Raw genomic sequence first — 26,408 nt, forward strand, 5'->3', positions numbered from 1 at the left:
AGTTTGGCTCTACTGCATTTTAATCTCCATTTGCTTTAAAATGTGTTTTTATGTTTTGTTTAGAGATGTGACATCTTTAAGGTTTTCTATCTTTATTTTGTAACTAGCCGACTCATATGAAGCCCATTGACTCATCCCGTTAATTACACTGCATTCCATATTGACAGATTATACAGATGAAATTGATGAATTTTAGAGGCAAAATATGTCAGGTTAAAATAATATTTTCCAAGTGAAATAGAACAAGTAAATGATAAGGTAGTTAGTATATTGGCAAGTTAGCCAGGCGGATCACAGCTTAAAACCGATATTGAAATCCCGATGAAATAATTTCTGGCAAAATTAAAATAACCAAAATGTACGAAACTATCGTACTCCTCAATTTCTTTATATAAGTACCTGTCTGTTTAAAGGAATGTACACACGCAGGTTTTGAAATAAAGGAAAATTGATATTTTCCACTAAATCATGTGATTAAGTTTTTAACAACAGGGAGAATGACGTGACATGTTCGTCGAGCGGCCGTTGGATACAATTCTTAATTTCACTTTAAGTTGTATACAGCAGACATTCAGCCTTAAGGTTATAACAAAATATTTGTTTTCCAGAGATACCATCTCTATCACGAGGCGATGATATAACACGTTTGTTTCAACGTCATAGTTTTTTTTAAATTCTTTTTAAATACGGATCAATACGAATACACAAAATAAGACAACGAAGTGACTTAATGTGTTTTAAGCCTTAAAGGGATATTTTGCACAGTCAGAATTTCAATTGATGCATTTAATAAAATCTACACAAAAATAACTGCTATGTTTTCATGGAAATCGTACGCCTCAATTTACCATAGAAATAAACATATGATATTTATATAGTGGGATATATTTAAAATTCTTACTATATCGAATCACCACCATCCACCTTGTTCTGGTTACGTGATAAATTATTCATATTCAATCGACACCCATCGTCATTTTCTTGGATTGGATAGTAGAGGCAATCGGGAGTTCCGGTTGCTTTATGCTGTATTAGTTAACAGTATGATACATTTTTTTGCATAATTTTGAAAACGGCAGGAAATAGCTCTTACGAAACAATGGAAATGTGATCATAGCAGAAATTAAGAGTGAAAAGCTTACACGTGCGCTTGGGTATTTTACTTTATAAAAGGTTTTCATTCATTCAGTTCCGGGTCCCCCAATACGCAATATTTAGTCAGGCAGATTGTATAGTGACCGGGGGTAAACCAAATTTCGCTTGTCCAATCTTACCACGGGAAGGATATTGTTAACCTTAAAATAATTCAATAGTCAGAAGTAGATGTTCTTAAATATACAGAACAACCAGCATTGTTTCGATTTTAAGGTTATCACAAATAACGACGACAAAGTATAAACAAGTTAAAACACAGAAACTTGGCTGTGTGTGTAGGTCAGCGGTGGTCGAGTGGTTAAGGTGTCCCGACACTTTAACACTAGCCCTCCGCCTTTTGGTTGCGAGTTCGAAAACCTACGTTGGGCAGTTGCCAGGTACTGACTGTAGGTCGGTGGTTTTTCTCCGGGTACTCCGGCTTTCCTCCACCTCCAAAACCTGGCACATCCTTAAATGACCCTGGCTGTTAATAGGACGTTAAACAAAACAAACCAAATCAGTGTCTAAATATGTTTCGTCTTGATCTGACAATCAAATGGACATAGAATATCCAAAAACAGTATCTATGTCCCTATGGCGAGCTATTGTGTTTGTTCTAAGTACACATTTACTTTCTGTGCTTAACTTGTCTGTATTAAAACAAGTTAAAACACAGAGACTTGTGTGTGTAGGGCAGTGGTGGCCGAGTTGTTAAGGTGTCCCGATACTTTATCACTAGCCCTCCTCCTCTGGGTTGCTCGTTCAAAACCTACGTGGGGCAGTTGCCTGGTACTGACCGGAGGCCGCTGGGTTTTTGTCCGGGGACTCCGGATTTACTCCACCTCAAAAAACTGGCACGTCCGTACATGACCCTGGCTGTTAACAGGACGTTAAAGAAAATAAACTAAACTTGTCTGTGATTGTCTCCGTCAAACCTTTACCCATGTGACCATTGGTGTTTCAGTTATATTAAGCCTTAGACTAGTAAAGAGAATGTTAACAAGCACGAATTTTATGATAAGAAAATAAGCTCTTATCGTTTACGATGTAAGTTTACTACAAGAAGGAGTCTCTGTAAGGTTACAATACAAGTGAACGTTAATGAAACGCACAGCTGCCCCGTTCACAATAGTTATATTTCGGCTCTCTATTGTATACCGCGAGCTATTTAATCCAGATTTAATATCAAAGCGGTGCGTCATCTGAAAAACAAAACAAAAATACATTTAGTTAATACTGTATATTTTGAAATATTCGTTGGGGACTTATTTTCGCTATATCAGCGGTCATTAAAAGTACTGTAAAAGTGATTATTTCGCGGTTGGTTAATTTCGCGGGTGGTTAATTTCGCGATTTCAATATGTATGCTATACACAAGGGGGTAATTTTCGCGGTCGATCCACTTTCGCTTGTAGTTCAAGATTACGCAAATTGATATCAAAATAATACGCGTGGGGGAAATTTTCGCGAACAAAAGGAGTCCGCGTAATTAGCGTAAATTTCCCCCTCGCGTAAAGCTCAACGTTTACAGTATAATAAAAATAAATTCCCAATGAATATTTGTATGTACACTTTATTTTTATTTAGAAACAGTACGCGTACCTTTTCCTGATTATAGTGAGTCTCTTTATCGCGGGGTCTTTTGTCTTCGTTGTGAATCAAGCGGTATGCTGAAGACGAAAATGTGTAGGCTGGTTGTTGCACCTGTTAAGGACAAACGGTGTACAGTTCTTTTTAGAATCTGTATTTTATTTGTGTATATGAATAAGGACACAGGTATGGAGTTCAATTCCAAGTGTTCATATGTAAGTTCATATGTAAGTTCATATATAAGTTCATATGTGTTTCGTCACCTTTAATCTAGCGTGTTGAATTCGTCTAAACAGGTTGTCATCTTCTCTACCCCAGCCCCAGAAGTAGTTGGACAAACCATTGACCTAAAATTGAAATAAACAATCTATTTCGTTTCATTACATTTCATAATAAATTTATTGTTACAAAAAAGGAATGGACAACAGGCAAGCCTATGAATGCACTCTACTCATAGTCACAAACATGCACATTACAAAAATGATGAAATGGATTAAACAAGAAATATATTTAATAATCAGTATTGTTATAATGACTTTTAAACACACAATTATAAAAAAAAAGTAAATTGTACATATATTGTTGTTAATGTTATTTTGTTTAAGATATTTTCTTTAACAATTGTCGCTTATTGTAGATATACAGGTAAATACCTATTCAATGCTGTATGCAGTCGTCCTGTTAGATAATATGGATGAATATAAGCTGACCCATATGTGTTGGTAGTATACATATTCGATGTAATGAATCAGTTTTATGCAGCTTACTTAAAACGTCTAGCGCCTGTGATAAGTCTTTGGTCATTTCCAGGATCGTAATTTTCTTTTCGGCATCAAGTCCAGTACATCCGCTAAGACATGTCTATATTTAGTGGAATAGAGTCATTCAGAATAGAAATGGAGGGATATGTAAGAAGAAGTAAGCATACTCATCGATACTAGAACCACGCAAATAGGAATATCCCTAAGACAGGAAAAAACAAGTCTGATTTTTCTCAAATTGAAATAGAATAATGATTGCATTTCTGTCTTCTTTATATTCAAATATATTGGTACATGTTGTTTGAGTGGGAAGAGAGTGTGGCGGAACAGGACCGGGTCGATCATCGACGACCAGGTAGCTCAATTGGTAAAGCATCTGCCTAGTGTTCGAAGGTCTTGGGTTAGAACCCTGGTCTAGCCGAGCATTTTTCCACTCCTCTTACACTAGCAACAACAGAATAGAATGTCAGCATACGGGTTACACATATCTACATCAGAAAAAACTGAGTTGCGGCATAAAATCAGCTATGAGTATAACGCGCATCTATACAGTTTCGGTTCGCATGTATCGATGGTAAATTTAAAAAACAAACAAACAAACAAACAAACAAACAAACAAAAAACCCATAGTAATTAAACATATATTTCTGTAAACTGTTATTGTAACTAATAATCTCAAAATCTCTTTTAGCATCATTTCCATCATTTCGAAATCACTTGATGACTCCATGTAACAATTTGTTTATATATAGCAAGATAAAAATAGAAAACATCAGCGCCTGAAGTAAAATTTCATTCATGAAATATTATCATTATGGCAACTACTACATCGTCTACAATATCGCCAGAACAACATCAATACCACAGCCTGGATGCTTTCAACAAAACAACATTCACAACAAACCTCAAGAAAATAGCAACCTCGGCAAAACAACAGTCACAACGACATCAATAACAAACCAAAACACCGGAACAAAACAAAAGCGACAGCAACAAAATTGTCAGTTACTTAAGCATTGATAACAATATTTTTTTTCTATTTCATCGAACTATGAAAGAAAACAACAAATTGTAAACTGCATGAATGGTGCGCCCTTTTCAGTGTCACATTGAATTCAGTCGAGAACATGGACACGTTTGTCTAGGTTTGGGTTTCGAAGGAAAATGTACAGTTATTGAACGTGATATGTGACCAAAGTCCAACAGGAAAATGTACAGTCATTGGACGTGATTTGCGACAAAAGTCCAACGGACAGGATATTCTGACTGAGATGCTGAATGGTGAGTGTTAAGGGCTGAAACAACCGACACAACACTTGTGTCACTAGATGGAGGGGCGCCGGCATCGACCTGGGACGTGTTGGCCATGGGGAACCACGGCAAGAAGGTTTCTAGAAGATCCCGATAAGGAAGATAAAGTGTTGCTTATATGTGCTTTTTGATCAGAAGAACAGTTCTGACAGAAGATATGAATCAAACTTTCATTCCGGTGCCCTGTGTAAAACATTATCCAGAAAAGTTTGCCATTTTAGAAATGTCGGACATGAGTTTTGAAAACTGGTAGGCCTTAAGAGGTTTATCTGAACACTAAACATTCTTGCAGAATGGAAATTATGTTGCCTCTTTTCGACAGTGATTGAATGGAGATGTTGAGTTTGGATTTGTTTTGCGAAGGAATCTTCTTAAGAGATTTACAGGGCAATTTATTTCACCGGTCGAGTACATCCTTTTATCAGCTGTTGCTTTTGCATTCTTCAGGCCACCTTGCATTGAATTTTTTTTTTTAATTTTTTTTTAAATTTTTTTTTTTTTTTTTTTTTTTGCCAATCAACACGTTTTCACATTGATTTTCGTCGACATTAAATCCAAAGGAATTCACTGTTAATTGTTGGTTGAATTTGAGTCCCCGCCAAGCAAACTTGATATCGCAGGACAGGACTACTTGGATCAAGGCAGGTGTTGATTTTTTTTCCAAATCTACCTTAGAAATGATCGGTTTTGTTTTGTTCCCCTTGACGCTCAGCGCTTGACGTTGTGTTTTAACTTTGCATCTGACATTTAGATTGCTGTTTTAAATTCTTGATCACGTACGATATCCATATCGCGTTTCAGATTGCATAAATGCCGATTAATTGAAGCTCGAGCATTCAATAGGGTGTTTTGTGATATTCATTAGCCATATTTCCCCCATATACTTAGTTCTGTTTTGCTCATTTTTTGGTGTGGCTTCTGCATAAAACCGACGAAGGTTTTCATTTGGTTCCTCTTTAGAAATTGATTCCATTTCAAGCTGATTCCAATTTGATTCCAGATTCTATTCTGAAATAAAAGTCGAATTTTGTTGATATTTTATTAATCATTCAGGTAGCTTAATGCAGAACGCGTTCTTTTAAAGATAGGAGGTCTTGGTTCAAATCCTAATGTCTAAATATCGCAAAACCGACATTAACTTGAGAAGCCTTGCACTTCCTTAAAATTATTTTAATTACCCACTTGATGTTTCATTTAGTTGATCTTGATCGTCCTCAATCTTCCATTTTTTTCAAATCTTCCGTAGACCTTTTAAGGAATCGACGGTTCTCATTTTCAGGCAGTTTCGAAATCTCAACTGGCTTCGAATGATCAGATATGGCTAGGTGTATTTCGTATGTGACATCTTTAATTGAAAAATGTGATCAAATTTGGTCTATTCCAAAAAGTCTATTGTTGTCAAAGACTCATCCAAATCGATAAGACATCATTTTCCCCACAGCTTTAAATCCAAATATATCGCCAAGTTCAAAATCCATGCTGAAATAGCTAACCTCGGTTCAGATTAAGAAGGTCAAGGTGCAGACGACGTTGACGTCCACTTGGAGTAACATGACGTCACTGACGTCGACCCGAATGACAAAAAAGAAAAAGAAAAAAAAAATGCACATGTATAAAAGACCACAAATATCTGTTTCAATGTTTTATTTGTTTAATGTAAATTTGGTAGATATTTCAATAATGTTTTTGAACGATAATGCTCGTTATAGTAATCGTAGTAGTAAACACTGGATTTTCATTCATAAAAAGTTATCCCGGCAGTTTGTTACCCCGTGAGTCACCAACCAATCGGTATCAAGTGGGCGGAGCTTAATATTCTTTTTATTGATGTTCGAAAAGAACAAAAATGACGAATCAGAAGGCAGCATTCAGCGTACAAACAGGAAAAATTATTTACAAAAGCATCAACAACTGCAACAAATCAACATCCAAAACTATAAAATTGTTTTTTCACAATAAGCGACAATTGCTAAAGAAAATATCTTACACACAAAACACATTTACAAGAACAGGCTCAGCACCTACATCAAGTCTACTTAATTACTACATGTAGATTATGTTTACCTTTCTGTAGTGCTCGTTAGTCATCAAAAGCACTCCACCAACAGCCCTGGCGTATTTGGATTTTGCTAAATGACGCGGTCGTTCACTGGGATATCCGTAATCAAGCTGGGGGTCGATAGCAAGATGATCAACGTCATGCATGGCGACATAATCACAATCTGAATCCATTTCTTGAAATCCAACATTGATCAGGGCTCCTCGATTGAACCTTAGAACATTGCAAGATAAAACAAGAGTAAAAACGTTTTGTGTGAAAATTTCACAGTATCACAACATATGTCGACTGATGGAAAATTAATAAAAAAAAACATGGGAAATTGATGTCTTTGATCCCTTTGGGAAATATGCTAATAATTTTCCTTATCTCATCAAAGTACAGAATACCGTGAAACAAAGGTGTTTGTTGCTTTTTTCGTATCAAAATCGCATGTTCTCTCGGTAAAACCAAACCACTCCCTAATGTAAGTGTTAAAAACGACATTTTTAGGATAAAAAGTGTATGCCGACCTATACCTTTGTTCTGTACACAGACAATGAGCTGAATTTTGTTCTATCATTATAAACCGTATTATTGAGAAAAGATCAAATTTTCTGTAAAAGGATAATTGAATTTTTACAGAATTTGCTTACTGCACTCATATATACTTAATGCAGACTGACTGTTGGCGCAGTCTACGAATAAGCGTGCAATTAGTTGCATAATGAGTATTTTGCTGGCATCCCTCGTTGCCATTTAAAAATTGGTTTCTATCATGAAACAATCTCCCACATGGCATAGTCGTTCACTTATGGTCATTTTCTGTTCAATAGAAGATGATTAGATACGATGATAAATTGTTTTCGTAAGCTACGACAGGGTGAATTGTTAATGTTACGAACGTCCGTTAGTTATGAAGTTTTTGTGGTTAGTAATTCACAAATCTGTTACGAAAACTCGAAAATTACGAAGTAATGAGACACGGTACCCAGAACATTATACACTGTGTGGTGAAGATCTGCCGGTTGTCAGTGAGGGTCATGTTCAGATGACCTATCAACCAACCAATGAAAATAGACTGGCAAAGTTTTACCATCCGGTATCTTCTCGGAAGCCATCATGGTTGATCATTATTGAATCCATCATATCAGAGTTTCCCTAATGTCAACTAATCTATAAGGGTTGTCGCGTTCATCGGAAACCCTCAACTTTCAAAATAAACACTATACAAATAGATTATTGCTTTATCTTCTTACCTGAAATCGTCAACTTGATGAATCACGTACATCCGATGAGGAATGACTTTCTGAGAAAGGTAATTCAGCATGTGTGGAGCGAATTGTTGTAACTCTTCCGAACAATTACGGTACGGAATAATCAGCGCCATTTTGTGCTTTGATTTCCTTGTTGCAGTTTGTTTACCAGAATGAATCCATTCAGTCCGGATTTCAGAGTCCGTTGTGACTGTTGAGTTATACAGACACGTTTCACAACTTACTGTTGGCTTGCAGGTGAGTTTGAAAGATCCTCCCTTTGTTTTTATCAGAAGTAAGCATAAATGAAACAATACACATATGTACATGTATATGAATACTCCAAACGATGAAAAAATAATCACACAGTGCCTGTACTTCATGCTTGCATAATCCTGAAAACATATCAAAAAAGATGCTTATATGCAATTTCATTTCATTAGAAAAGTAAATCAATTTTAAGAAATCACTCAGCTAATATATGATTCGAATTATGCATTTTTTTTTTTAAATATTGTTAAAACCTTAGCACTTTCTTACTCATAAGGTTAGTTTAAGGAAGTGTATTCACATGATGACCACCTCAATGGTAAAGCCCGGCTTTAAGAACAAACACTCATTAACATCTCTGTATATTGTGAGCTGCTGTCCTTTCTAGTTGGGTCCAAATACAATGAAACGTTGATATTATTTATGACTGATGCTAAAGATTTATCATTTACATTTTCGCTTGCTCGATGCTCTGTAAGACCACAGCAAAATTCATAACGAACTTGTTAACAAAACAAAATTCTAGCTAGAAGATAAAGATGAAAATAAAGCAAATTCATTCTATTAGGCTATCAAAAGCATTTTGCGATAATAGTACTAGATGTTCTAGATGGATAAACTTTCGCTGTTTCATTAACGACACACGTTAGGCATATCAGATCTGATTTGATATAATGTCATCTGGGCTTGCTAAAAGAAAGTGAAATATCTAACGGCTTGTAAAATCGAAACATAAGATGGCTATAAACCATATACAAGATTACCGCCATCGTTACAAAGCTCGTACCAATAATAGGAGGTGCGTTTACCAACCAAAATCTTAATCTCAATATACCGATATTGTAACAAAAAACAAACAAAAACAAATAAAAACAAAAGCAAAAACAAAAATAAAAAATAAAAAAACAAACAAATAAAAAACAAAAAACAAACAAAAAAACAATTTCAATATTGAAAGGTGAAATAGACATAGTATAAAAGTTTAGAATAGTAAACATTGAAATTACCATTACTATGAAATATGTTTCACTCCGAGACATGAAAGTTAAATCTCCACAACAACCCTAAAACCAAATATTAAAATTCTGTGACATTTATAAAAGTTTACTGATCTCTTTCAGCACGTGTTTTGACGAATCTTATCTTTGTTTATCGATAGACGCGTACAATACAATCGAACTTGGTGTCAAGGCCCCCACTATATAATAAAACTCGTCGTTAAGGCAAACTCTGTATAATAAAAAAAACTGTCGTGAAGGTAACCTCTACATAAAGCCCTGTCGTAAAGTTTACCTTTATATTATACAAACTTGTCATAAAGGGCAAGTCTATCTGATAAAATTTGTCTTAAAAGCCACCTCTATATAATAAAAATCTGTAGCACAGGCAAACTTTATATAATAAAAAATATCATGTACAGGCCACCTCTATATAATGAAAAATTGAAGTACAGGCCAACTGTATATACTTAAAATCTGTAGTAAAGGCAAACGTTATATAATTTTAAAAAAAAATGTAGTACAGGCCAACTTTATATAATAAAAAAAAAAATGTAGTACAGGCCAACTTTATATACTAAAAAATTGTAGTACAGGCCAACTTTATATACTTAAAATCTGTAGTAAAGGTCATGTCTATATAACACAAATGTGTCGCAAAAGCCACTTTTATATAATAAAAACCTGTCGTAAATGCCATTTTTTTATAATAACAAACAATGTTGTAAAGGCAAACTCTACATAACAAAGCCCTGTCATAAAGCTTAAATTTATATTACAAAAACTTGTCATAGAGGCCAAGTCGATCTAATATAATTTGTCTTAAAAGCCACCTCTATATAATAAAAACCTTTATAGAAACAAATATGTAAGTACCGATGTACCTGTTCTGGTAGTCATTATTAGTTATATAGATTTGCATTATACTATGTTATGTTTGCCTGCCATGTTATGTGACTTGATATATTGTTAATCACTATCTAACTTCAGATTAAGATTTAGTTTAAATGCGTCTTACCTCGAACGATCTCTCCAACCATTAACAGTAAGTACTTTCTTGCTTACCAGGATACAACTGTAGGTAATTTATGCAAATGGTAATTACCTCAAGCGAATCAAAAATATCTGTCTGTTAGATAAAACACTCATTAGAATTCCTTTTGTTGTGTAACCTTTCCTTTCTGTAGGTTCCATTACAATAAAACGCTGATATGTTTGCGGATATTTTTAATATTTTTTATCCATTTTCGTTCGCTAAAGGCTCCGTAAAACTGCAATAACAGGTTGTATGGACTTGTTAAATAAATAGAGGATATCTAACAGTGTCTTCAGTAATACCAAATATATTTCACGAGTGGGGCTAATATTTTGATATTTTTCACGAGTGCGCAGCACGAGTGAAAAATATCAAAATATTAGCCACACGAGTGAAATATATTTGGTATTTAATTGAAGACACTGTTAGATATTCTGTTTATTACATATTTTATTAACGAAAAACCTACCCCGTATGCTAACTAGGCCTACAGCGATAATTTGTAAACAAAAACAGTAGTTCCCCCTGTCAAGTTGCTGACATATATGTCGGGCTTTCTGATTGGTCAATTATTTGGTATTTTCTAATCATGAATTTGATTGGTCAAATCAGCAAAAGTGATATTTTTCACTAGTGAAGATATGAAAAATATCACTATTACAGAATGAATCATTTTTGATATTTCACTGGTAAAAATGTAATAAACAAATATTCTAGCTAGAACAAAATAAAGCAAGGCTGTCCTGGTAGCAGGCTATTTAAAATTTTCCACGATAATAGATCTATGTGTTCTTGAAGGATTAATACCTTGTGTGAACAGGTGATTAATGCAGACGAAAATTATTTTCGTTTATCCATAGGCGCTTAGAATAAAATCGAACTTGTCGTAAATGCTACTTCTATATAATAAAACCCTGCCATAAAGACAACCTCTATAAAATAACCTGTCGTAAAGGCAACCTCTATTTTAAGAAGAACATGCCGTAAATGCTACTTCTATATAATAAAACCCTGCCATAAAGACAACCTCTATAAAATAACCTGTCGTAAAGACAACCTCTATTTTAAGAAGAACATGCCGTAAATGCTACTTCTATATAATAAAACCCTGCCATAAAGACAACCTCTATAAAATAACCTGTCGTAAAGACAACCTCTATTTTAAGAAGAACATGCCGTAAATGCTACTTCTATATAATAAAACCCTGCCATAAAGACAACCTCTATAAAATAACCTGTCGTAAAGACAACCTCTATTTTAAGAAGAACATGCCGTAAATGCTACTTCTATATAATAAAACCCTGCCATAAAGACAACCTCTATAAAATAACCTGTCGTAAAGACAACCTCTATTTTAAGAAGAACATGCCGTAAATGCTACTTCTATATAATAAAACCCTGCCATAAAGACAACCTCTATAAAATAACCTGTCGTAAAGACAACCTCTATTTTAAGAAGAACATGCCGTAAATGATACTTCTATATAATCAAAACATGTTGTAAAGGTCCAACCTATATGATAAAACCCTGTTGTAAAGGCCACGTCTTTATGAAAAAAATACCTGCCATAAAGGCCATCTCTGTATAATAACATCATGTGGTTAAGACCACCTCCATATAATACATCCTGCTGTAGACCAATGCTGACTCCCAAAATAATACTTCCATTGACGAATAACCTCTATATAAAGTCTACCTTATCAATATACCATTTTTTCTCCGCTACAATGAGTGAACTTGATACATCTTCATAGACAAAAATGAAAATATGCGAGGGCTGATTGATATGTTATGATCCTCAAATTAAGGATTTGAATTTTGCCGGACATATTGTACACCGTATTATTTTTAACATAATCCCTTTCAGTATCAATACATTATTGCCTGCGGTGTTTAAGGGCCTCAATGCCACTTTTTTAGAACTCCTTATCTTTGCTGATCAGAGAGTCATCCACTGAGTATATGACGTGATCATCGGACAGAAAGTGGGTGCCTGAAACAGCTGTTTATAGTTTTGGAAATAGATGAAAGTTTGATTGAGCGAGGTGAATAAGGCGAATGCTCAATCAATTTAACGCCACAATCGTGAATGGCAGCCATGGCAATGACAGACATATATACAGGAGCATTTTCCTGATGGAATGAAGCTTTTCGCGACGCTTAAGTTTGATATTTTCCCGTAACTGTCTCAGAAGTGAAGCATAGTAATGTGCCATTAATTTTCTGTCCATTTTTGAGATAACCTATCAGCAGAATACCATCTGAGTCTCAGAAAACTGAGGCCATAACCTACCCAGCTGATAGAACAGTCTTTGCCTTCTTTGGCGGGGGAGAGCCAATGTCATTCCATTGTTTCGATTGCTGTCTGGCCTCTTGGGTAAAATGATGGACCTATATATGTTTCATACATAGTGACAAATCTCTGAAGAAAGTATGCAGAATCTTCCTCAAAAAGGTTAAGATAAGCGCGCGATACTATGCGCCTGGTGTACTTCTGATCAACTGTCAGAAGTCTTGGTGCCCATCGGGCCGAAAGCTTTCTCGATGCAAGATCCTCGGTCAGAACGGAATTTACTCTTTCCCTGTGAAATGCCAAGTCTATATATCTTTCTGTGACTCGTCTGCCAGTCATACATTTTTTACCACTCCTGGGGTTGCAACATTGACAGGCGTTCCAGGACGGGAGTCATCCTCAATCCTTTTCACTGTAGCTTACGAAGGGACATCTTTCCCTTGTGTTGCTATCATATGGGTATGGATATCCTTAGGTGTTTAACCTTTTTTATGCAAATATTGGATCACTGCTCTTTCATCTATTTTGTCCATTTTGCAAAAGCCGCTGGTCTTGTTTACTTTAGAGTGTTACCTTGTCGATATAAACAAACCAAAAGAGACCAGTCCTTGGGTACACGGCCCTATATAGTCAGAGAATAGTAGGACTTAAAAAGAACATCCTTGAGTACCTCCTTCAATAAGAGTCTCTCAACTTATCAATCATCCCTCTTATATAGATGGAATGTAATTCTTCCACTCTTGTTGAGTTTACAAGTTGTACCAGATAAAGTGTACCATGTTTTCAATTTTTTTTAATTAATGCTCGTTTTATACAACATTGTTTGACACAAATACAATGCTTTTGCTTTAACGAAATAAATAGTTAAGAAACTCATGATTTTGAAATATTTAAGTGTAACCTATCTGAAAGAAAATCATCTGAGCAAAAATATTTAAACGGTTTATACATGTGTATTTATCAAAGGTGTCGGTAAGCTACTCTGTTCATCCACAGAGGAGGGGGCCGCGGTGGCCGAGTAGTTAAGGTGTCCCGACACTTTAACACTAGCCCTCCACCTCCGGCTTGCGAGTTCGAAACCCATGTTGGAGCAGTTACCTGGTACTGACCGTAGGTCGGTGGTTTTTCTCCGGGTACTCCGGCTTTCCTCCACCTCCAAAACCTGGCACGTCCTTAAATGACCCTGACTGTTAATAGGACGTTAAACAAAACAAACCAAACTAAATATGTACAGAGGTGTCTATGTTGCTTTCTAAAACCAATTTTGTTTGAATATCGAGAAGATACATAGAATTCATTGTTTTTTTTGTATATTATCAATAAAGATTAATATTTTTTAAAACTTTTGACACGTTTCATTTCTTTTTTTTAAATACAGTTAAGTTGAATTTCCTAATTTCCACTTTAACCCAACATTACTGAAGTTTCCGGACAGTAACATAGGATATTTGCATCTACTGACCATTATAAGGTTGGATTGTGATAATTAGGTCACGCATGCAGGTAGGAGCCTGCGCAAACACGAAAGCGTGGATCGGAAGAAGTCACGATCGAAATCAGTCTTCTTATTGTGAAAATAACCAAGACAAAATAACATCCAGATAAAAAACTAACAACACGACCATTCTCTAAATACTTGTATATGCGTTAAGTGTTTCAGCAATTTTGAATTAAAAATACTTAAATACAAATTCTAAGCTAGCCCGAAGAAATACAGCTTACAGCAAGTGTTGTTTTGTCAGTCTCTCTAAATTGATTTTGTTCTTTTTTTTTTTTCTTTTTTTTTTTGCAACGAATGATTTATTCAAAAAAGATAACGCCTGGTTTGAAGTTAATATGTCTTTTTTAACAACTCTTTATGGATCACATGATTGCTAAATATGATGTGAAAATTAATCAAAATTGTTTTATAAAGACTTTGTTTATTGTGAATATGAATTTGAGACTTAATTGACTAAAATATAAACACTGGGAAGCATTGCATATATAGCTGATTTTTTGGTGCGTTGTTTTCTTGATGAAAGGGGGAAGCCGAAGGGGAATATCAGTACAGTGTATTTCAAAAGGAAATGAAGGTACATGTACATTGTATTTCGGAGGAGAGTTAAGGGACAGTGTATTTCGGAGGAGAGTTAAGGTACAGTGTATTTCGGAGGAGAGGTAAGGTACATGTACACTGTATTTCGGAGGAGAGGTAAGGTACATGTACACTGTATTTCGGAGGAGAGGTAAGGTACATGTACACTGTATTTCGGAGGAGAATTAAGGTACATGTACACTGTATTTCGGAGGAGAGTTAAGGGACAGTGTATTTCGGAGGAGAGTTAAGGTACAGTGTATTTCGGAGGAGAGTTAAGGTACATGTACACTGTATTTCGGAGGAGATTAAAAGGTACAGTGTATTTCGGAGGAGAGTTAAGGTACAGTGTATTTCGGAGGAGAGTTAAGGTACAGTGTATTTCGGAGGAGAGGTAAGGTACAGTGTATTTCGGAGGAGAGGTAAGGTACAGTGTATTTCGGAGGAGAGTTAAGGTACAGTGTATTTCGGAGGAGATTAAAAGGTACAGTGTATTTCAGAGGAGAGTTAAGGTACAGTGTATTTCGGAGGAGAGGTAAGGTACAGTGTATTTCGGAGGAAAATTAAGGTACATGTACACTGTATTTCGGAGGAGAGTTAAGGGACAGTGTATTTCGGAGGAGAGTTAAGGTACAGTATATTTCAGAGGAGAGTTAAGGTACAGTGTATTTCGGAGGAGAGGTAAGGTACAGTGTATTTCGGAGGAAAATTAAGGTACATGTACACTGTATTTCGGAGGAGAGTTAAGGGACAGTGTATTTCGGAGGAGAGTTAAGGTACATGTACACTGTATTTCGGAGGAGAGTTAAGGTACAGTATATTTCAGAGGAGAGTTAAGGTACAGTGTATTTCGGAGGAGAGGTAAGGTACAGTGTATTTCGGAGGAGAGTTAAGGTACAGTGTATTTCGGAGGAGAGTTAAGGTACAGTGTATTTCGGAGGAGAGGTAAGGTACAGTGTATTTCAGAGGAGAGTTAAGGTACAGTGTATTGTAGAGGGAAATGAAAGCAGAGTGTGCTTAGGAGGTTAAATGGGTTATGAAAAACTCCTGAGGAGAGTTAAGGTACAGTGTATTTCGGAGGAGAGGTAAGGTACAGTGTATTTCGGAGGACAGGTAAGGTACAGTGTATTTCGGAGGAGATTAAAAGGTACAGTGTATTTCAGAGGAGAGGTAAGGTACAGTGTATTTCGGAGGAGAATTAAGGTACAGTGTATTTCAGAGGAGAGGTAAGGTACAGTGTATTTCGGAGGAGAGTTAAGGTATGGTGTATTTCGGAGGAGAGTTAAGGTACAGTGTATTTCAGAGGAGAGTTAAGGTACAGTGTATTTCGGAGGAGAATTAAGGTATAGTGTATTTCGGAGGAGAGTTAGAGTACAGTGTATTTCGGAGGAGAGTTAGAGTACAGTGTATTTCGGAGGAGAGGTAAGGTACAGTGTATTTCGGAGGAGAATTAAGGTACAGTGTATTGTAGAGGGAAATGAAAGCAGAGTGTGATTAGGAGATTAAATGGGTTATGAAAAACTCCTGAAAAATGTTTTAATGTACATTTGAATAGAGTTTGCAAGAGTTATTTCCCTTTGAGCATTGACACATATTTAGCGAAGCATAAATAGGAGAGATTACTCCGTTTTAGGTGACAAAAAAGTCATAACGTTATAAAGCACATGATAACCTTTCCTTAAGGACACCTCTATATAACACAGTATAACCTGTCCTTAAGGACACCTCTATGTTATTCTACTTGGGGATTTTAACGCTCAAATCAGCAAAGCATTTGGAACAAAAAATCATCTCGCCGCAAACGAAAGAGGTCTCCACTTAGAGAGCTTCATGCGTGATCATAACCTTGTCTCAATTAATTCTCAAGATTGGTCTAGCGGCGGGTCTGCAACGTATATGTCCAAAGACGGACACGAGTCGTTCATTGATCATATTCTAATCGAAAACCGTAAAGTTGATTGTGTTCTTGGCTGTACTATACTGGACGATCACTATTTGAACGTTTCTGACCATCTTCCGATATAATTGCATTATAACGTGCCTGCTATCGCTACTAAACATGAATGCAGCGTATTCTCCGTTAATTGGAAGAAATGTTCCCCTGAACAGAAGTCTGATTATGCAAAATGCTTGAGTGTGAAGCTTCGTGACTCCAAAAGTCAACATTCTTCAACTGTTGATGTGGTATCTCTTGACGAAAAGTTCAAACTCATTGCAAGCTGTATACATGAAGCCGCAAAAGAAACGCTTCCGAGGAAAAAATACCGATCATTTTTAAAGCCGTATTGGAAATATGGACAAGTTAAAAACTTGCACTCCACAATGCGCGAAAAACGTTTGAGCTGGATTCTTGAGGGACGCCCTCGTGGAATGGATTTCCATTCGTACAGACAATACAAGCTTTCCAAACGAGACTTTGTAAAGGCCCTTACGGCTGCACGACGGGAATACGAGCAGGAACAACTGAATGAACTACAGAAAGCAGCAGAAATTGATAGCGGGACTTTCTACAAGGCGGTTCGTGCGCGGAAAATCCGGGGCCATGAGTCATCCGAGATACGCATTAACGGTACGATATCTCGAGACGTTGATGTCAACCGTACACTGTGGACGGAACATTACTGTAGGCTTGCTAGCGTGTCGGAAAGCGAAGACTTTGATGCTGTACATAAACAGCATATAGACTCCAATATTAATACGCTTTATGACAAGAGCCATCTTAATCTTAATAAGGTATGTCTTAAGAGTATCACTCAGCCAGAGGTGTCGAATGCCCTTAAGGAAATGAGTAACGGGAAAGCCAGTGGCCACGACTACCTTGTAGCGGAACACATTCGATATGGAGGTTTACAACTCTTAACACTAATTACCCGTCTTTACAACACCATATTTGACGTTGAAGACTACCCTGCGTGCTTCAAACATGGAATTGTTATATCGTTATTTAAAGGCGGAAAAAAAGATCGCTTGGACATGAACAACTACCGAGACATAACTCTTACTCCTGTCCTACAGAAATTATTTGAAAAAGTCCTATATCAAAGAATAGCAAAAGTGTGTTCAAAAATCGACTTTCCTCATCGCCTTCAACAAGGGTTTAGGCCAGATTGTGGAAGTATTGTTGCTGCCTTCACTGTGAAAGAAGCTGTATGTCATCACCTTGAACGCAACACGAAAGTATACGCGGCATTCTTGGATAACGCGAAAGCTTTCAACAGTGTCTGGATAAATGGGCTCCTCTCTAAGCTTTACAACCTAGGCTTCAATGGTAAAATCTGGCGAATTATAGCAAATTCTTTTAAAGGAGTCACGTCATGCGTACTACATGACGGTAAAACCGGAAGTCCATACCCAGTTGAACAGGGGGTAGGTCAAGGCCGAACTTTATCTGCGTGGTTCTTTCTGGTCATGATCAATGATCTAATTCACGAACTTGACTCATCTAGCCTTGGACTTACTGTTCATAACGTACATATACCAGCTATATTTCTTGCGGATGACACTTTACTCATGGACTGCTCCATTGGAAACCTGCAAAACCTCCTTGACACTGTCCATAATTTCTCCCGAAAATGGCGCCTAAATTATAACCCGGGAAAAAGTTCCCTAATGCAGTTTCAGTGTGGTTACTCAAAACGCGGTCCACGAATTGATTGTACGCTCGGAGGAAAACCTATTCCGTGGGTTACAACAAAAGAATATGCCGGGATAACCTTGATCCCAAATCTTCACTGTGACGAGAACATAAAAATAGCTTGCTCAAAGGGGAGACAATCATTGAACTCACTCATCAGTGTTGGTGTTCACGGGGACGGCATGAACCCGCTAATAAGCTGTAAGCTTATCAAAAGTATAGTACAATCGCGTGTGTTGTACGGATCTGAATTGTGGGCTAACCCTATGCAATATTCTCGACAAGAACTCGACATAGTTCAACGATATGCTGCTAGGAGATGCCAAGGGTTTGAGAAAACCTCACCAACAATTGTTACAACTCGTGCCATCGGTCTACTTGATATTCATGGCGAAGTCGATAAAAGAAAACTGTTATTTTGGAACAAGCTCTGCGCTGCAAGTAACAAATATGTCTGGAAAACTCTCTTCCTGATTAGGCTTTGCGCCTTCATATTCGGGGAAAAGATGCTTCAAGTGGAAAGTTTCATACCAGACATCTTCCTTACAGCGCTTAGACTTAATATAAACTCAGTTTTGTTCGATTTCATGTTTGACGGTTTCTGTCCCACACGCGGTTCATGGAGAAACTTCGTTAATAGGATTGTGGAAGACTATTATTTCAATAAATGGCGGAATGCTATGGACAACTCAATTGTGTCAAAAACTTATAGCAGCATTCACTCCGTACATGGTCCCAACCCTCTCTGGCTATTGAGTCTCCATTATCCTAATTATACATGGAAACTAGGTGAGCTTATCAAGCTATCATATCGTTATGAACAGAACACTGTAGTGTGCAGACTCTGTAAAAAAACAAGCGGACGATATCACAACGCACTTTCTTATCCAGTGTCCGGCATTGTTCCTAAGTCGTGATACAATTTTAGACTTCCTGGTCAACTTTTTACACGTAACAGAGTATGTAAAATTCGACTATCTTCCAGACGAAAGACAGTGCCATTTTTTGCTGGGTAGCGTACAGGATATTCCCCTGGAACAAGATAGGTGGGCTGCGATGATGATCAACATTGCTGACTTGATTCCATCGCTGATTATGCAAATGAACACTCTTCTTTAACTGAATGAAAAGAGCCTTTTGATTTCATATACGAATCTAATCACTTAAACACTGTAAATTTGTAATAGAAATGTAAAAGACAAGATATTGTAAATCTCTGAAAAGAGGAAATAAAGAAAGTCTGTCTGTCTGTCTGTCTGTCTGTCTGTCTGTCTATAACACAGTATAACCTGTCCTTTAGGACACCTCTATAATACACAGTCGAACCTGTCCTTTAGGACACCTCTATAACACAGTATAACCTGTCCTTTAGGACACCTCTATATAACAAAGTATAACCTGTCCTTAAGGACACCTCTATAATACAGTAAAACCTGTCCTTTAGGACACCTCTATAATACACAGTATAACCTGTCCTTAAGGACACCTCTATAATACACAGTATAACCTGTCCTTAAGGACACTTCTATATAACACAGTATATCCTGTCCTTAAGGACACCTCTATAATACACAGTATAACCTGTCCTTAAGGACAACTCTATATAACACAGTATAACCTGTCCTTAAGGACACCTCTATATAACACAGTCGACCCCGTCCATTAGGACACCTCTATATAACACAGTATAACCTGCCCTTAAGGACACCTCTATAACACAGTCGAACCCGTCCTTTAGGACGTCTCTATAACACAGTATAACCCGTCCTTAAGGACACCTCTATAATACAGTATAACCCGTCCTTTAGGACACCTCTATAACACAGTATAACCTGTCCTTAAGGACACCTCTATATAACACAGTATAACCTGTCCTTAGGACACCTCTATAACACAGTATAACCTGTCCTTAAGGACACCTCTATATAACACAGTCGAACCTGTCCTTAAGGACACCTCTATAATACACAGTATAACCTGTCCTTAAGGACACCTCTATATAACACAGTATAACCTGTCCTTTAGGACACCTCTATAACACAGTATAACCTGTCATTAAGGACACCTCTATATAACACAGTCAAACCTGTCCTTAAGGACACCTCTATGTAACACAGTATATCCTGTCCTTAAGGACACCTCTATATAACACAGTATAACCTGTCCTTTAGGACACCTCTATAACACAGTCGAACCCGTCCTTTAGGACACCTCTATAACACAGTATAACCCGTCCTTAAGGACACCTCTATAACACAGTATAACCTGTCCTTAAGCACACCTCTATATAACACAGTATAACCTGTCCTTAAGGACACCTCTATATAACACAGTATAACCTGTCCTTAGGACACCTCTATAACACAGTATAACCTGTCCTTAAGGACACCTCTATAACACAGTATAACCTGTCCTTAAGGACACCTCTATAACACAGTATAACCTGTCCTTAGGACACCTCTATATAACACAGTATAACCTGTCCTTAAGGACACCTCTATATAACACAGTATAACCTGTCCTTAAGGACACCTCTATATAACACAGTATAACCTGTCCTTAAGGACACCTCTATATAACACAGTATAACCTGTCCTTAAGGACACCTCTATATAACACAGTATAACCTGTCCTTAAGGACACCTCTATATAACACAGTCTAACCTGTCCTTAAGGACACCTCTATAACACAGTATAACCTGTCCTTAAGGACACCTCTATAACACAGTAGAACCTGTCCTTAAGGACACCTCTATAAACACAGTATAACCTGTCCTTAAGGACACCTCTATATAACACAGTATAACCTGTCCTTAAGGACACCTCTATAACACAGTCGAACCTGTCCTTAAGGACACCTCTATATAACACAGTATAACCTGTCCTTAAGGACACCTCTATAACACAGCATAACCTGTCCTTTAGGACACCTCTATATAACACAGTATAACCTGTCCTTAAGGACACCTCTATATAACACAGTATAACCTGTCCTTAAGGACACCTCTATATAACACAGTCGAACCTGTCCTTAAGGACACCTCTATATAACACAGTCGAACCTGTCCTTAAGGACACCTCTATAAAACAGTATAACCTGTCCTTAAGGACACCTCTATATAACACAGTATAACCTGTCCTTAAGGACACCTCTATAACACAGTCGAACCTGTCCTTAAGGACACCTCTATATAACACAGTATAACCTGTCCTTAAGGACACCTCTATATAACACAGTATAACCTGTCCTTAAGGACACCTCTATATAACACAGTATAACATGTCCTTATGGACACCTCTATAACACAGTCGAACCTGTCCTTTAGGACACCTCTATATAACACAGTATAACCTGTCCTTAAGGACACCTCTACATAACACAGTCGAACCTGTCCTTAAGGACACCTCTATAACACAGTATAACCTGTCCTTTAGGACACCTCCGTAACACAGTATAACCAGTCCTTAAGGACACCTGTATATAACACAGTATAACCCGTCTTTTAGGACACCTCTATATAACACAGTCGACCCCGTCCTTAAGGTCACTTCTATATAACACAGTCGACCCCGTCCTTAAGGACACCTCTATAACACAGCATAACCTGTCCTTTAGGACACCTCTATATAACACAGTATAAACTGTCCTTAAGGACACCCCTATATAACACAGTATAACCTGTCCTTAAGGACACCTCTATATAACACAGTCGAACCTGTCCTTAAGGACACCTCTATATAACACAGTCGAACCTGTCCTTTAGGACACCTCTATAACACAGTATAACCTGTCCTTAAGGACACCTCTATATAACACAGTCGAACCTGTCCTTAAGGACACCTCTATATAACACAGTATAACCTGTCTTTTAGGACACCTCTATAACACAGTATAACCCGTTCTTTATGACACCTCTATAACACAGTATAACCTGTCCTTAAGGACACCTCTATATAACACAGTATAACCTGTCCTCAAGGACACCTCTATAACACAGTATAACTCGTTGTTTATGACACCTCTATAACACAGTATAACCTGTCCTTAAGGACACCTCTATATAACACAGTATAACCTGTCCTTAAGGACACCTATATATAACACAGTATAACCTGTCCTTAAAGACACCTCTATAACACAGCATAACCTGTCCTTTAGGACACCTCTATATAACACAGTATAACCTGCCCTTAAGGACACCTCTATATAACACAGTATAACCTGTCCTTAAGGACAACTCTATATAACACAGTCGAACCTGTCCTTAAGGACACCTCTATATAACACAGTATAATCTGTCCTTAAGGACACCTCTATATAACACAGTATAACCTGTCCTCAAGGACACCTCTATAACAGAGTATAACTCGTTCTTTATGACACCTCTATAACACAGTATAACCTGTCCTTAAGGACACCTCTATATAACACAGTATAACCTGTCCTTAAGGACACCTCTATAACACAGTATAACCTGTCCTTAAGACACCTCTATAACACAGCATAACCTGTCCTTTAGGACACCTCTATATAACACAGTATAACCTGCCCTTAAGGACACCTCTATATAACACAGTATAACCTGTCCTTAAGGACACCTCTATATAACACAGTATAACCTGTCCTTAAGGACAACTCTATATAACACAGTCGAACCTGTCCTTAAGGACACCTCTATAACACAGTCGAACCTGTCCTTAAGGACACCTCTATAACACAGTATAACTCGTTCTTTATGACACCTCTATAACACAGTATAACCTGTCCTTAAGGACACCTCTATATAACACAGTATAACCTGTCCTTAAGGACACCTATATATAACACAGTATAACCTGTCCTTAAGGACACCTCTATAACACAGCATAACCTGTCCTTTAGGACACCTCTATATAACACAGTATAACCTGTCCTTAAGGACACCTCTATATAACACAGTATAACCTGTCCTTAAGGACAACTCTATATAACACAGTCGAACCTGTCCTTAAGGACACCTCTATATAACACAGTATAACCTGTCCTTAAGGACACCTCTATATAATACAGTACAACCTGTCCTTAAGGACACCTCTATAGCACAGTATAACCTGTCCTTAAGGACACCTCTATATAACACAGTCGAACCTGTCCTTAAGGACACCTCTATATAACACAGTATAACCTGTCCTTTAGGACACCTCTATAACACAGTATAACCCGTTCTTTATGACACCTCTATAACACAGTATAACCTGTCCTTAAGGACACCTCTATATAACACAGTATAACTTGTCCTTAAGGACACCTCTATAACACAGTATAACCTGTCCTTGATGACACCTCTATATAACACAGTATAACCTGTCCTTAAGGACACCTCTATATAACACAGTATAACCCGTCCTTAAGGACACCTCTTTATAACACAGTACAACCTGTCCTTAAGGACACCTCTATATAACACAGTTGACCCCGTCATTAAGGACACCTCTATATAACACAGTATAACCTGTCATTAAGGACACCTCTATAACACAGTCGAACCTGTCCTTAAGGACACCTCTATATAACACAGTCGAACCTGTCCTTTAGGACACCTCTATAACACAGCATAACCTGTCCTTTAGGACACCTCTATATAACACAGTATAACCTGTCCTTAAGGACACTCCTATATAACACAGTATAACCTGTCCTTAAGGACACCTCTATATAACACAGTATAACCCGTCCTTTAGGATACCTCTATATAACACAGTCGACCCCGTCCTTAAGGACACCTCTATATAACACAGTCGACCCCGTCCTTAAGGACACCTCTATATAACACAGTATAACCCGTCCTTAAGGACACCTCTATATAACACAGTACAACCTGTCCTTAAGGACACCTCTATATAACACAGTTGACCCCGTCATTAAGGACACCTCTATATAACACAGTATAACCTGTCATTAATGACACCTCTATAACACAGTCGAACCTGTCCTTAAGGACACCTCTATATAACACAGTCGAACCTGTCCTTTAGGACACCTCTATAACACAGCATAACCTGTCCTTTAGGACACCTCTATATAACACAGTATAACCTGTCCTTAAGGACACTCCTATATAACACAGTATAACCTGTCCTTAAGGACACCTCTATATAACACAGTATAACCCGTCCTTTAGGATACCTCTATATAACACAGTCGACCCCGTCCTTAAGGACACCTCTATATAACACAGTCGACCCCGTCCTTAAGGACACCTCTATATAACACAGTTTAACCTGTCCTTAAGGACACCTCTATAACACAGTCGAACCTGTCCTTAAGGACACCTCTATATAACACAGTCGAACCTGTCCTTTAGGACACCTCTATATAACACAGTATAACCTGTCCTTTAGGACACCTCTATAACACAGTATAACCTGTCCTTTAGGACACCTCTATATAACACAGTATAACCTGTCCTTAAGGACACCTCTATATAACACAGTATAACCTGTCCTTAAGGACACCTCTATAACACAGTATAACTCGTTCTTTATGACACCTCTATAACACAGTATAACCTGTCCTTAAGGACACCTCTATATAACACAGTATAACCTGTCCTTAAGGACACATCTATATAACACAGTATAACCTGTCCTTAAGGACACCTCTATATAACACAGTATAACCTGTCCTTTAGGACACCTCTATATAACACAGTATAACCTGTCCTTAAGGACACCTCTATATAACACAGTATAACCTGTCCTTAAGGACACCTCTATATAACACAGTCGAACCTGTCCTTAAGGACACCTCTATATAACACAGTATAACCTGTCCTTAAGGACACCTCTATATAACACAGTATAACCTGTCCTTAAGGACACCTCTATAACACAGTATAACTCGTTCCTTATGACACCTCTATAACACAGTATAACCTGTCCTTAAGGACACCTCTATATAACACAGTATAACCTGTCCTTAAGGACACCTCTATAACACAGTATAACCTGTCCTTAAGGACACCTCTATAACACAGCATAACCTGTCCTTTAGGACACGTTATATAACACAGTATAACCTGTCCCTTAAGGACACCTCTATATAACACAGTATAACCTGTCCTTAAGGACACCTCTATATAACACAGTATAACCTGTCCTTAAGGACAACTCTATATAACACAGTCGAACCTGTCCTTAAGGACACCTCTATAACACAGTCGAACCTGTCCTTAAGGACACCTCTATAACACAGTATAACCCGTCCTTTATGACACCTCTATAACACAGTATAACCTGTCCTTAAGGACACCTCTATATAACACAGTATAACCTGTCCTTAAGGACACCTCTATATAACACAGTATAACCTGTCCTTAAGGACAACTCTATATAACACAGTCGAACCTGTCCTTAAGGACACCTCTATATAACACAGTATAATCTGTCCTTAAGGACACCTCTATATAACACAGTATAACCTGTCCTCAAGGACACCTCTATAACAGAGTATAACTCGTTCTTTATGACACCTCTATAACACAGTATAACCTGTCCTTAAGGACACCTCTATATAACACAGTATAACCTGTCCTTAAGGACACCTCTATAACACAGTATAACCTGTCCTTAAAGACACCTCTATAACACAGCATAACCTGTCCTTTAGGACACCTTTATATAACACAGTATAACCTGCCCTTAAGGACACCTCTATATAACACAGTATAACCTGTCCTTAAGGACACCTCTATATAACACAGTATAACCTGTCCTTAAGGACAACTCTATATAACACAGTCGAACCTGTCCTTAAGGACACCTCTATAACACAGTCGAACCTGTCCTTAAGGACACCTCTATAACACAGTATAACTCGTTCTTTATGACACCTCTATAACACAGTATAACCTGTCCTTAAGGACACCTCTATATAACACAGTATAACCTGTCCTTAAGGACACCTATATATAACACAGTATAACCTGTCCTTAAAGACACCTCTATAACACAGCATAACCTGTCCTTT

The 26,408-nt window shown here is 37.4% G+C and overlaps 2 protein-coding genes across 2 annotated transcripts; one reads left to right on the forward strand and one right to left on the reverse strand.

Annotated features, from left to right (window-relative positions):
• Nucleotides 1-2,142: 2,142 nt before the first annotated feature.
• Nucleotides 2,143-8,224, reverse strand: LOC117341887 (beta-1,4-galactosyltransferase 7-like). Its single transcript, XM_033903748.1, has 5 exons — nucleotides 8,094-8,224; nucleotides 6,861-7,068; nucleotides 2,988-3,071; nucleotides 2,737-2,838; nucleotides 2,143-2,336 (listed from the first exon to the last, which is right to left on the reverse strand). Exons 1-5 carry the CDS (start codon nucleotides 8,222-8,224, stop codon nucleotides 2,175-2,177), a joined length of 687 nt encoding a protein of 228 aa, XP_033759639.1. The 3' UTR covers nucleotides 2,143-2,174.
• An 8,864-nt stretch (nucleotides 8,225-17,088) lies between these two features.
• On the forward strand, nucleotides 17,089-19,317 carry LOC117341888. The gene has a single exon (XM_033903749.1). It carries the CDS (start codon nucleotides 17,089-17,091, stop codon nucleotides 19,315-19,317), a length of 2,229 nt encoding a protein of 742 aa, XP_033759640.1.
• The last annotated feature ends 7,091 nt before the right edge of the window (nucleotides 19,318-26,408 follow it).

The sequence above is a fragment of the Pecten maximus genome, chromosome 14 (genome assembly GCF_902652985.1).
Source record: "Pecten maximus chromosome 14, xPecMax1.1, whole genome shotgun sequence".
NCBI classification, from domain to species: Eukaryota; Metazoa; Mollusca; class Bivalvia; order Pectinida; family Pectinidae; genus Pecten; species Pecten maximus.